Here is a 13,388-nt window from a genome sequence, read left to right as displayed (position 1 = left end):
CACGTGACCTTTGGGGTTCATGAATTTTTTTGCGAGCGTTCCGACTTTGGATTCTCTGTTTATACCCTCTGTTTATGCATCGAATAACTTTTCAAGAACATAAATGACATTCTATATTATGAATGTTGAGAATTACTCTCTATATGACAAATAGCTGCAAATAAATACACTACATGATTTATTTATTGCTATTGAACGAGTTTCTTAACTTGTATTTACATCCTCATATATAATACCGACCTACTGTGAAAATTATCTCAGATGTTATATTTTAAACATAATAATTAGTATGTTCTGCAATTGTTATGTTATATATAAACAACTTATGTATTTTAATATAATTATTTTATATAATTTTTCATGCATTGCGGAAAATATAATTTTAAAAAAAGTATTGACCCAGATGGGATTCGAACTCACAACCTTATGATTTGAAATCCGATAGCTTACCAATGAGCTAACACAAGAACTTCTAGAGCTAAGCTTCTAGCGATGTATAACGGATCTCAAGATAATTATGACATTCATATCCATGACAAACGCTGTTTCTGTTCTACTTTGACTTTTATTTTAGTACTCAGGCGATAATTATGTTCTATTTCTTAACTTTGAGCATTCTTTTACATATGGAAAGATTCTTTAACGTATTTAAATGCTCCATTACGTATAGAGAGCTAAATGACAAACAAGCATGTGCAAGGTTTCGAAATATTGTATCATTAAGTATTTCAATCAATGTTGCTTTTTTAAACACTTGGTAACAAGTCTTATTATATTTAAAAGAAGAAAAACACATCTGCAAACTTCTTCCCGATTGCAAAGGCTGGCTTGGAGGTTCGAACCTGGCTTACTTTTTCCCGAAGATACCCGAAGCTGGACTTAGAAAATTTTTGCCTCAAAACACCAATAAAGAATGCGCTCAACCTTTTTGAGACAAGGTGTACATTCAGTTTGACGATTTATGTGCTTGGCAACCATGAATTAACCATGTAGGTTTGAGAAGCAAAGTTTTGATGCTCTCACTACAATTGCTGTTTGTAAACAATCCTTCATCCTAGAGTGAACGGACAATACCGAAAGCTCCTATACACAAGCGAATACCAAGATGATGGACTGTACCCAGCTGATGAAGAACAGATCAGGGACGGTAGAGACGTACACCGCAGAAGTACTGTACGATCAGCATCCCAAGAACGATTCGAAAGAACTCACAAAATGTTGATCGCTCTCAAGCACGTATATTTCAGATCACGCACATGTTCACACCAAGTTAGTTTACGGTCGAATTGTTCGCCAAGAAATCGAAAACACTGTGGGCAAACGGAAAGCGTGTTAAACGAAAATAAGGGTCAGGATCTGAAACAGATACGTAACTGACAAAAATGTAACACTTGGATTTCTCAATGAAAAAAAAAACAAACTCAGTCTTTGTTATCCGGGTGTATAAACGATTCAGGCGGGCACAGGTTGAGAACTAGACACGGTAGGTGTTTTGATGAAAATCTCCCGTAAAGAACTAGGAGCACCAATGGATTGGTGTTGAGAAGCAGGCTTAGTCTTAGTTTTCCAATGGTCTGTACTACCATTCGATGAAGATGCGCCAGCTAAATCTGAAGCAGGTGTAGATAGATGGCTGTTGAAAACTAGTTTGGATACCTGCATCAACAGTCTGGATAGACTGAGAGCAGGTGGAGGTAGTAGCATAAGTAGTTTGAGCAGAGACCTCAGACCTCAGTTGTTTGAATGCTCTTGGATACGCCGGCAGTAACTACTGAAGAAAAGCTAACTCCAAATGAATGATTAGGCTTTAAACGTTTATGGGCTTCAGTGGCAAAATTTTTCTTTGTAACCATTAATTCACGAATGCCCTTCTCAAATTTAAACGAAGCAGAATATCGAGACCAAACGGGATAAGAACCTTTAAAGTTGACACAAGAAGATGCACGGGTACAGTGATTACCATGTTCTACCTGACTACAATTACCACATAGAGTCTGAGCCGAGTGACAAGACCCTGTAGTATGGCCAAAATGTTGGCATTTAAAATAATGTAATGGCAATGGGATGTAAGGCCTTACCTTGAGAACATAATAAGCTGCTCGTACCGACGGGAGCTCGGCAAGACCAAAAGTAAGAATGTTAGATGTAGGCGTAAGAATGCCATTCTGCTTTTTCTGAATACGTTTAACGTTAATAATATGTTGGTCGTGGAGTCTTCTTTTAGCTGTTCTTCGCTGATATTGTGGAGATCAAAGTAAGTAATAACTCCTCCAGTGGTATTCAGTTGGCGATGAGCTTCAACTAAGACAGGAACAGATCTCAACGACGTACATTTCAATAACAGTTTAGATTGTTTATCGGTTACAGTATGTACTAACAGTGTACCATTAATATGGCCAGGGTACTCATGACAATATGCATGAGCTGTTTATGGATTACGAAAGGTGACAACTTACTTTTAACTTCCTAATGTGTCATTACTCTTATCTTTAATAATGAGATACCGGGGAGTAAACTCCACGGTCTGTTCCTCAACATTATCACCACTCGAAGGGGGTTTTTGATGAGCCATGTTTAAAAAAAATCTCCTCCACTCCCTCGTCTTGGTTCTAAGGGGCTTATGAAGCGACTAGTAGCTCTGGATCGCCCTTAGCCAGCAAGCTGAGTCATGGGTCAAAGCAAAAGAAGAAACAATTGCAATGCGACAGGACCACTTGTACCCCTGACTGATGAGTACTCATGAGGAGACTGCAGTCCCACCGACTAAGGGACGGAATTAGGCTTCCTATAGACTTTCACAAGGCGCACTCCCAGTTATCCCTTTCAGGGGATCACTCCTTCCAGTATGGCTGGGCGCTACCAGAGTTTCCATCCTCAGTCACCAGATTCCGGGGCCAAGCGTCAGTCACCAAATTACAAATCCATTGAGCATAAACAAGTCCATAATGAGGTCGTCGTCCAAACAAAGCAGTTCACATGCGAGGCTTATTTTGACACTATGCTCGATCACAGGTTTTACATGCCAGTTGATCGACCCGGCACAACTTCCAACCTGGAGGACCAGTGGCTAGTGTTACCACGAGACGAGACTTCAGGCTGTCTCGTCTCGTGCAAAGCATGTCTCGTCTCGTGTCTCGTCTCGAAAAAATGTGCTCGTCCCGTCTCGTCTCGTTTGTCTCTTAAAAAATATAGCAGCATACAATGGGAACGAATGTAAAATGTAGCAGGCTGCACCATGCTAATCAAGATACAACTAAGTTACAAGTATTACCCAGAACACACAAGACAAGAAATGTCACGGTAGCTCCACCGTGAAGCCTTCACCTCTAGTGTATGTGGTAGTCGGTTCGATCTCGGTTAGTGCTATGTGAGCTTTGTGATGGACAAACATTGAATGTGTGTGGGGACCGCGGTGGCTCAGTGGTAGAGCGTTCACCTCTGGTGCTTGGGGTCCCGGGTTCGATCCCAGCCCCGCCAAGTGAACTTTGAAGTGGACAAACATCGTGTGCGTGGGTTTTCTCGGGGTTATCCTGTTTCCTCCCACTTTCTTCATTCCACCATTTCATTCATTACTCATCATCACTGTCTCCTTTAGCCTAACCGGCATAAGCGTGGGACGTAAAACTCAAAGATTTCATTTCATTTTTCGAATGTGTGTGTTTTCTCGAAGTTGTCTAGTAATCCTACCACTTTCTTCATTCCACTAATTTTCCCATCAACATCCATTCGGCCAAAGTTGCCTAAAGGTCTTAAAAATAAATTCAAATAAGCTCATAAGGCAAGGACAAATAGTTTACAAGATAATATATCTCTGCTGTTAGTTGTCTGAGGCTTCTCGACCCTGGCTTTTTTTTTTTTTTTAAACATTCTGAAACATTGAAATTTGTTTCACCAGTTTCAATACACGAATATACAGCAAATTGCTCATAGGTACGTCGAAGATGAAGACACTAATGTCAAATAATGTTTACACGACAAGCAAAGTTCGATGTAAAGGTGTCACCATCTCCGACACTATCGTATACTATCAGCCCACTTGCTTTATAGTATATATATATATATATATATATATATATATATATATATATATATATATATATATAGAGAGAGAGAGAGAGAGAGAGAGAGAGAGAAAGAGATGGAAAGATATATAGATAAATAGAGAGATAGATATGTGTGTACACTTTGATTTCATATATTCCAACTTCTAGGTTTCACAGTGTTAACCCATAACAATCCAAAAGCTACTTTCCATTTTAGCATGTTTAGATTTGTTGCAATTATTTTTTTTAAAAAAAGCTCGGAACCAAATAATTTTATTGAGTAATGGAAAGTATTTGATTGAAATTTTATAGGTTACTGCACAGTAAGCTCTACTTAAAGTGCCATAGTAATGGGAGCTGAACGACACATCGGACGAAAGAATGCTTGGGCCAGTATTCACCTCCATGGTTCAAATCTGTTCACATAATCGCGGGGTGTGTGCTATTATGTGGTGGTTGCCCCCTTTGTGTAACAAACTCATGACAGTACACCCAGATTAGCTAGTGACTAAAAAAAGTTGATTTTTGGGTGGCCATTTTGGATTCAAGTTTCTTATATTGCCGTGATCTATTCGCAATCATACAACGTACATCTTCATACCAAGCCGAGCGGTCTGCGGCGATAGACCATGGCTTGAAGGCCCCGGGTTGAGTCCCGAAAGAGTCATGTGTATGGATTTTAACAGCATTTGTTTTTTCGTATTGTGTCAGGGGGCGAAATCGTATGGGATAAAAGGATTTCAGTCTGAAAAAATTGGAGAGAATATCCTTCCCAGGATACTTTCATGGGAGTAAGGAATTAGTAAAAATATAGGATATACATTTTATAGCAGGTTTAAAAATATGGTTTGAGTATCCTATTTCTTTTCTGTTAATTATGTTCTCCAATGTTCGAATTTTTATCATTCTCATGATATTTTCTGCTTTCAACGGAGTTCCATGAATATTATACCAAATGTTCTTTAAACTTATCAAGCTCGAGAGGTTTTATATGCCTGTAAGAAACAATTTCTGAAGATAATTCAGGTCCTAATGAATATTATTCACTAGGAAAGGGAAGTATTCCCCTCCTCTCAACATGGAAGCAGAGGGCAATTTCGCACTCTTGTCAGTTTAAACATTTCCGCGTAACAAAACGAAGGTCCCCCTGTAAAACCTCTTCACCTAAAGTGTTATTGTTAGTATCATAAATTTGCTGAAAGCAAACAATTTGAAGGGTTCGTCGATAATATCTTTGCTTTCTTTGTCTTTCGCTCGCCTTCCAAACGAAGAGGTGAATTTTACAACATGACTGCTGTATAATAAGCGAGCAATTGGTAAAATGGTAAAAGTATGTTTTTATGTGTATGAGTGTGTGTGTGTGTGAGAGAGAGAGAGAGAGAGAGAGAGAGAGAGAGAGAGAGAGAAGACAAAATTTTAGTTGCAAGATGACATACTTCAATTGCCGTTTTCGGTTCATATGGCAAAAAGAATACCACCACCACAGAATAAAGACAAGTGTAGTCTGTTCTGTTCTCTTCCGCCATCTCAGCCAGAACTTTCAACTACGGCCTGTAATGAGTGTAGACCTTACCCAGTTTTCAAATTGAATAGATGGTGGTGGTAGTTCGGTTTCTTGACCTTGTAAAAATCTTCCCTGTCTTTGATTTTGTTTGTCATCATTCCAGCCAGAAATAAAAAAGATGAGAATTCCTCAGTTTACAGCAAGAGGAATTGGGGACAAGACATTAATGATGATATTCCTGGAAGCTCATGTATCACGATTGTTTCATTCAATAGACAGAGGACACTTTTCTATGAAGGCTTTTCAACATGTTTTCTCACAAAGGAGATTTTCCTTTTGCAATCTATATGACCACTGGCAATTTCAATCTTGGCCATTCCCGCCAGCGTTTTCATTTTCGAGATACGAGACGAGACATTTCACGAAACGTCCCGTCTCGTCTCATTTTCGAGACGGGACAAGTAGTCTGTCTCGTCTCGTCTAAAAGGGTTCTGTCCCGTCTGGTGGCAACACTACCAGTGGCTGACTGCAGTTCCGAAAAACTGGGCGATGGGGGCGCCACATCCCGACGCCGGACCGAAAAAAGCACTGCACCAGAAGAAGGTGTTCCTGTGTATTTGGTGGACTGCTCACGGCATTGTGTATCGGGAACTGCAGTCTCCTCGTGAGTACTCATCAGTCAATGCAACTATGTACTGTAAACAGTTGAGCCGTGTTCAAGAAAAACTCAAAACTCTGGAGCCAGCACCTCTGAATCGCAAAGGGGTCCTCCTGTAACAGGACAAAGCTAAGCCTCTGGTGGCTAGGATGTCCCGGGATACCATTCTACGCCTTGGAAGGGAAACACTATTATATCCACCATACTCCCCGGATATTGCACCGTCCGATTATTAACTGTTCCATTCCTTGAAAAATCACCTTAGAGGACGCCAGTTCAAATCCCTAGTAGAGATGCAAAACGCACTTGATACCTTCTTCGCTTCAAGGCCCATCAAGTTCTACCGCAATGGAATCCACGGCCTTCCAGAACGTTGATAGAAGGTCGTCGATGCTGATGGGGTCTAGTTTTGATCTTCCAGGTACGTCTTAAGTGGCATTTTGATGTTCGAAAGTGGTGGGTTAAAAAGCGAGAAAACTTCCTTCGTTACCTTTATAATTTGTGCAATCGAAACAAAATTTGTGTTGCTATTCTTAATTAATCACAATAAATTAATTTATTAAGACAGACGAAGAGAGTGTAAATGAAGCCTTCACCGTTTCTTACACAAAATTTCGAATCTAATTATGGCAGTTGTTTCCTTCTCTCTGGATATAGTAACTTGTGCAATAGAAAAACAAAACTTGTGCGTGTACTCTTAATTGATCACAATTAATTAACTAAAGTGGAAGGGAAGAGAGTGAAAATCCAGTCTTTTTCACATAAAAACTTTAGATTTAATTATGACGTTGGGTTTTCTTTTCCATATATTAATTTGTACCGCCCAGAATAAATTTGTGCTTCTACACACAATTAATAGCCAAAATGAAGAAGAGAATGAATATTACAACAGTTGAAATAAGTTGAACTTTTCCAATATTTTTCATACTGTTCTGTTATATAATAAATATTATATTATACTATCAACCTTGCATGTCATTCCTTTACTAACCAATGTTTCCTGTAAAAATAAGGCCCAAGACTTTTCTGTCCGTTTAGGGTGCATAAATGCCGACAAATCTACAAGGGGTAGTTTACTTTTGGCAATAAATTTTCTTTCGATGAAATTTTCCTAAAACGCCTTAGAATGGTGTTCCTATTTCACAAGAAAATATGTGATTATTATCTGCACCATAGTATGATTTAGTTTAACCCTTATCCGGGCAAGCTATTTTTGTAACGTAGACTGCAATTGGGGCCTTACCAACTCTATTAGCCTTACCAACTCGATATGTTCATAACTTTAACTTCGACTAAAGATAGAAGAATTCAGAATTTTATGGCATCGAAATATTTATGGTTATTAAGAAATTCGAAGAAAAATATGAAGCTACTGGGCCTGGGAGGCCCCGGTTGCCCGGATAAGGGTTAAGGAACAGGAGCGAGAAAGTTTAATGGGGTGGCTCGTACCTTTATTATTATTATTATTATTATTATTATTATTATTATTATTATTATTATTATTATTATTATTATTATTATTATTTACGGTTTTCTATTAAGACACTCACCTCTCACGTGTCTGAGGTTGAATAAAGTACTAACCAATGTATTCTTGAAGAGTTTAAAAAAGGACCATGCTTTACCAACATCTAATCTTTTCATAGGCCTATATATAGGGTGTTACAAAAATCTTTCACAATATTTTGGGAATCGATACCTCACATGAAAATAAGAAGGAAAAAAAGTTCATATGGACCTGTGCTCGGAAGTGCATAGTTTCGTAGTTTATAGGGTACCAAAAGCGTGAAAAAAAATGAACTTTAAAGGTCCATAGTTCCAATACTATAGGACCGATCGTAGTCGGGTCGAAACCGCTAAGGAACTAGTATGTGCACTATGCAAATATACATCTTTCAGAACCTCCAGCACTTGCACAATCATTTTTAGGGAGGCGCTTTGAGAGTACTTAATCACTCTCCACCAGACCCGTATTTATATATTGAGCGCCCTTGTGCTTTAAATAATTTGCCGCCCCCGCACAAAATTCCTCCCCCCCCCCCAAAACTACCAATATTAGAGTTGAATTCATAGTTTTTGGGGTCGTTGAGATGAATAGTAAGTTTTAATCCGATTCAACTTCGTCATACTCCACTCCCCAGGGAGGGGGCGAGAATAGCAGGACTCATAGCGAGTCACTTTTTAAACTAAAAGTTACTTTTTTTCAAGTTGGTTACTAAAAGTTACTTTTTTGGGAGGTAAAGTTACTTTTTCATGAGATTTATGTTTTGCATTGGCAGTTTCCTAAGAAAAATATAAAAATAAATGGAAAAACCAGAAACTTATTACTCATTACTCCTCTGAAAGCTTCAGTATACTTGCTGCCACATGTGAAATAGTCAGTTTCATTCTCACTTCAGGTTTTATTCTTTCTAAAGCACAGTGGATGGTTGGTGGATGGGGTTGAGAACCCTTGTGTCTATTCTTTCTTTATCATAATAGTCCTTTAGTTTTCTCGTAATAGTTAAGCTCCGCTCAACGTTGTGTGTGTGTATTTGTGTGGTTCATCATGTTCGTCTTGTGTTATGCTTATTGTATGTTCTTCTTAAGAGTAGGTGATGAATTTGAATATATCATGGCTTTGAGAACTCTCAATGCTAAGTTAAATATAATGTTTGGGATGAAGAAATTCGGAAATAGGCCAGAACTGGTTCCACTTACTCAGAAAATTCTTACATCTGCTAAGTCTGCTTACCGTAATTACAAAGCATACTTAGAAAAACTAAGAAAGGAGGAAGCTCAAAAAGAAGTAAAGAAAAGATTAAATAACAGAGAGGCGATGAAGAAATTGACAAAGGAAAAAGGGACATGATGAGATTTTTGTCACTTTTTGGTCATTTTTTCGTGTGCTTTTGGTCACTTTTCAACTATTTACAAGAGACCAACCCACTATGAGCCCTGTAATAGAAAACGACAGCTATTAGTGTTGAATTCGTAGTTTTCGAGGTCGCTAAATTTAACGGTATCAGTTTTCATGATGTTCAAGTTCATTCTCACCCCTTGGAGTGGGTTGGGGTCCCGGGTTCGATCCCAGCTCCTGCCAAGTGAACTTTGTGGTGGACAAACGCCGTGTGCGTGGTGTCCTCGGGGGTTCTCCCGTTTCCTCCCACTTTCTTCATTCCACCATTTCATTCATTACTCATCATCACCGTCTCCTTTAGCCTAACCGGCATAATCGCGGGACGTAAAACTCAAAGATTTCATTTCATTTCCCTTGCAGTGGGGGTGGGAGAGGATGACTTTTTAAAACAAATCAGATAAGGTAGCTGAGTAACTACGGTAATTAGAGCGAATTAAACACGTTAACATATTTTCTCGCGCTTGCGTGGAATTCTGCGGGTTGTTAGCTTTAAATATTATTTTTAATGTGAGTCTTAAAATAATTCCAAAATTTTGCCGCCCCCTAAATTCTGCCGCTCTGTGCTCGAGCACAGAATAGCATTTACCTAAATACGGGAATACTCTTCACTTACCTCTCTAAAAATTAGTGTGCAAGTATTGGAGCATTCTTAGATGTGAATATTTCAATAGTTCACATACCAGTTCCTTAGTGATGTCTTGACCCGACTACGATAGATCCCATAGTAGTGGAGCTATGAACTTTTAAAGTTCACTTGTTTCACGTTTTCGGCACCCTGTAACTCCGAAACTATTCCGAACTTTGTTTTTCTTATTTTGATATCAGGAATCTCTTCCGAAAAGATTGTGACACACTTTTGTAACACCCTATATACTACGAGTATTGAAAATGTCTAATGTTCCAACCACTCACGGTATTCTTTGAATTATTTTCCTTTTAATGTACTATTGTCTCAACAGAGAATACTTTAACCGAGGTATATAATAATTACTACTCTTCCAGTCCTGATCGCAATTTTAAGGTTACCAGGGACAACTGAGTTTGACGCTTATTCAGCATTCTCTCTCTAAGAGCTGGGAAGTAGCAAACGACTACAACAACAAAAATAACAAACAGCAGTGTCATAGTGTCATTTATACACTACTGAAGGAATTCGGTTAATATGGCGTGAAAATTTCTCAATACTTAAACCGGAAGTAGTAGTAATTTCTACTACTTCTGGCGTTGCTAAAGAGATTAGAGTGGAAATGCAATATATTATTAGGACGCTTAATTGATTTATAGGAAACATGCTTCTTGCTATCTATTACCGTATTTGCTTTATAGTGATCAATGTTAAAACCGGAAATGGTTTATTTCAATTGCTTCCGGCGGATGGACCGTCTCCACCAACGAACTCCATTACTAACTCATTTAGCGGGTAATTTCATTGAAGTAATTAGTCTGGCGTCCTTTCGAAAGATTGGTTTAAAGTCCTTTTCAGAACCGAAGATATATTAGATATAACACTTAAAGTGGGATTCGGAACACTAATTCCAGTTTGAATCCGAGGCAAAGCGTCCGCACCGAGAATCAAATCCAGGACCATGAACACACATCGCATACGTAGAATACTTTTTTTCACCCCGAGGGAAAAAAAAATCTTGAAAGTATATCGTGACGCAACCAGGTCCGGATTAGCGCAAGGCCCTGTTGACGGTAGATTTGGCTCCCTCTGCTTCGTTTTTACATATTATAAAATAACTTAATCTATAGTACTAGAAATGTCTCATGTAGGCATTTCTGCATTACAGTTTATATGTTTTTTTTCTTTCTTTTCAGAATGATCTTCCATACAAAATTATATGCTATAAGACTGTGTAGCCGCGACTGAGTGCACGATGCATAGTCGATAATAATTTGTCCTTTGTAAGTCTTAACAGAAGAACTTCGTTTGTTTGTTTGTTTGTTTTTTGTGGTGGGGGAGGATGATGGGCGGTTCCGGAAGTATAGCCTACAGCGCCGGAGTAAGTTAATCCGACTCTAGACGCAACCCATGTCTTGGCCTCTCTTTTCCGTATGTTAACTTTAATATACATATACAGGCTTGCCCACGAGACGAAATTAGAGAAATTTTCGTGTCGAGGTATTTCAAGATAAGTCAGAGCTCTTCTTTCAGAAACACATCTTCTGAGATGAGACAGCTCCAACTTTTGTCTTGTAAGCAACTCTTTCCGCCTTATGCAGAGTCGTTTTGACATAAGATTAAGATCTACCTTAAGCTGTAGTCCATCTCTGATCTTAGGGTTGAAAAACGTTATACTTCAAATCAATTAATGTAAGACTAGGCTATAAGAACTTCCTTAGCCTAGTACAGTGGTTCTCAAACTTGTTGTTACTGCGACCCACATTAAATAATAAAAAGAATTTTGTGGCCCACCTACTTTTATTCAAATACACATTGAAATTCTTTCTCTACAACTGTATCATATGAAATTGTACGAATGCGCAAAGAGGGTTAAGATGTTTCCATAGCAAGATAACATAGTAAACACTACTCTCAACGCAGTACCCCACTCGTGACAGATTTTGACTCACCCACTCTCTTTCAATCCTAACACACAACATCTAGTGACTGTACAACAGGGTCGGGCTCTGAGTAACCACTTCTTTTTTTATCTTATCTACAAATGCTTCCAATTTTCATTTTCTGAATATTATGCGTATGTTTCTGCATCAAAATAAAACTTTCATAATTAAAAGAAAAAAAAATCTCGCGACCCACCAAAAGACGGCACACGATCCACCAATGAGTCGGGACCCACACTTTGAGAAACACCGGCCTAGTAATTGCGGTCTGTATTTCCGTAATTTTAAACTTGTTTCGAAAACCGTAAACAACAAAACAGGAAATTAAATCAGCATTACCAAGCATTATGATATAAAACTTGATGGAACAAATATAGAGGTTGGTAGTCCTGTTACATACATACCTGTTACATCAGAAGAAGAAGAGGAAGTTACAGAGACTTCTTCCTGTCTCCGTCGTCTGCGCACAGCCATTACTTCTATTCAACGTCTTGTTTTCATGGATGCATTCAGTAAGATCTACGCCCAATTATTCAGAAACAAGACAAGATAGCAGAGGCACTTTTTTTTTTCTGTATCACTAAATTTTAACAGTGATAACACACAATTATGTACACAGGAAATGTAATCCGTCATCAAACTTATCAGCACTTTTTTGCTTGTTATATTCCACATTTACGTTTAATTGGAGAAGAGCTCACACGGACTAACATAACGACAATAGTTATTCCTCACCCATACAATACACAGCAACACTGCCTATTTATGATCCGACGTCACGAGACTACAGAACGTGAACACACTACACTACACATATCAAGCAAGCACAAACAGAATCACACTTTCCAACTACAAGCACAGAGAATTAAATCATGTGTGTGTGTGCGAGCTTCCAGATTGGAGGTTGTTAGGCCTAATTGGCTTCCCATCCTGTATGCACCGTTCATTTTGTGTTCGTGCTAACACACCGGCTTTAAAAAAAAAGAAAGAGAAAAAGAAGGAAGTGAATGAAGAAGACAGGAACCGTTATAGTAGTATTTCAGCCTTCCATTCAAATCAGTTGCTAGCTGATGTGAACATTTAAAAAGTAGGACAATGCAGTATTTTAGTGTAGCCAGAAAATTCATGTAAAAGAGTGTTTGTTTATACATAAAATCAGAAATTTGTATTTTCAACTATCACAATTACTACTACTCACAGACAGACGCATAATTATGGGCCAGCCAGCTGCCTCACTCCTCTTGTGAATACCTGCATATCTCTGAAATTTTTACTTGTTTGTTAAAAAAAAAAAAATGAAATGAAACGTAATTTTTACAATTATGCCGCTAAACTAAAGGAGCCGGTGATGATAAGAAATTAATGAAATGGTGGAATGAAGAAAGTGGGAGGAAAAGAGAGGAACCCCGAGAAAACCCACGCACATGGTGTTTTTTCATCACAAAGTTCACTTGGAGCGAGATGGGATCGAACCAAGGACCCCGTGCACCAGTGATCAGTACTCCACAAATGAGCTATCGCGACCCCAAGTTGTTTGTTTAATTTAGTAGTTCCCAGTCTTGTTTATCTGAATACTTCGCGTTCCCTCCCTTTTCATTGCCGCTCGATAGTTTTCAGTCCTTTTGCGATTTCAAATGTAGTATTGAACTCTCAAATCTTCAATAATAATAATAATAATAATAATAATAATAATAATAATAATATAGCTAACATCTC

The 13,388-nt window shown here is 38.5% G+C and overlaps 1 protein-coding gene across 1 annotated transcript in view; it reads right to left on the bottom strand.

The window, feature by feature from the left end:
• Positions 1 to 12,899, bottom strand: part of LOC145694757 (uncharacterized) — a 49,318-nt gene extending 36,419 nt beyond the window's left edge. Inside the window, exon 1 of the mRNA XM_081771367.1 lies at positions 12,077 to 12,899. Within this exon, the coding sequence (XP_081627493.1) occupies positions 12,077 to 12,146 (70 nt within the window). The 5' untranslated portion in view covers positions 12,147 to 12,899. The remainder of the gene's footprint in view (positions 1 to 12,076) is intronic.
• Between the last annotated feature and the right edge of the window lie 489 nt (positions 12,900 to 13,388).

Source organism: Thermobia domestica, chromosome 9 (genome assembly GCF_964235325.1).
Source record: "Thermobia domestica chromosome 9, izTheDome1.hap1.1, whole genome shotgun sequence".
Taxonomy (NCBI): Eukaryota; Metazoa; Arthropoda; class Insecta; order Zygentoma; family Lepismatidae; genus Thermobia; species Thermobia domestica.
This window is presented reverse-complemented; position numbering and strand designations above follow the sequence as displayed.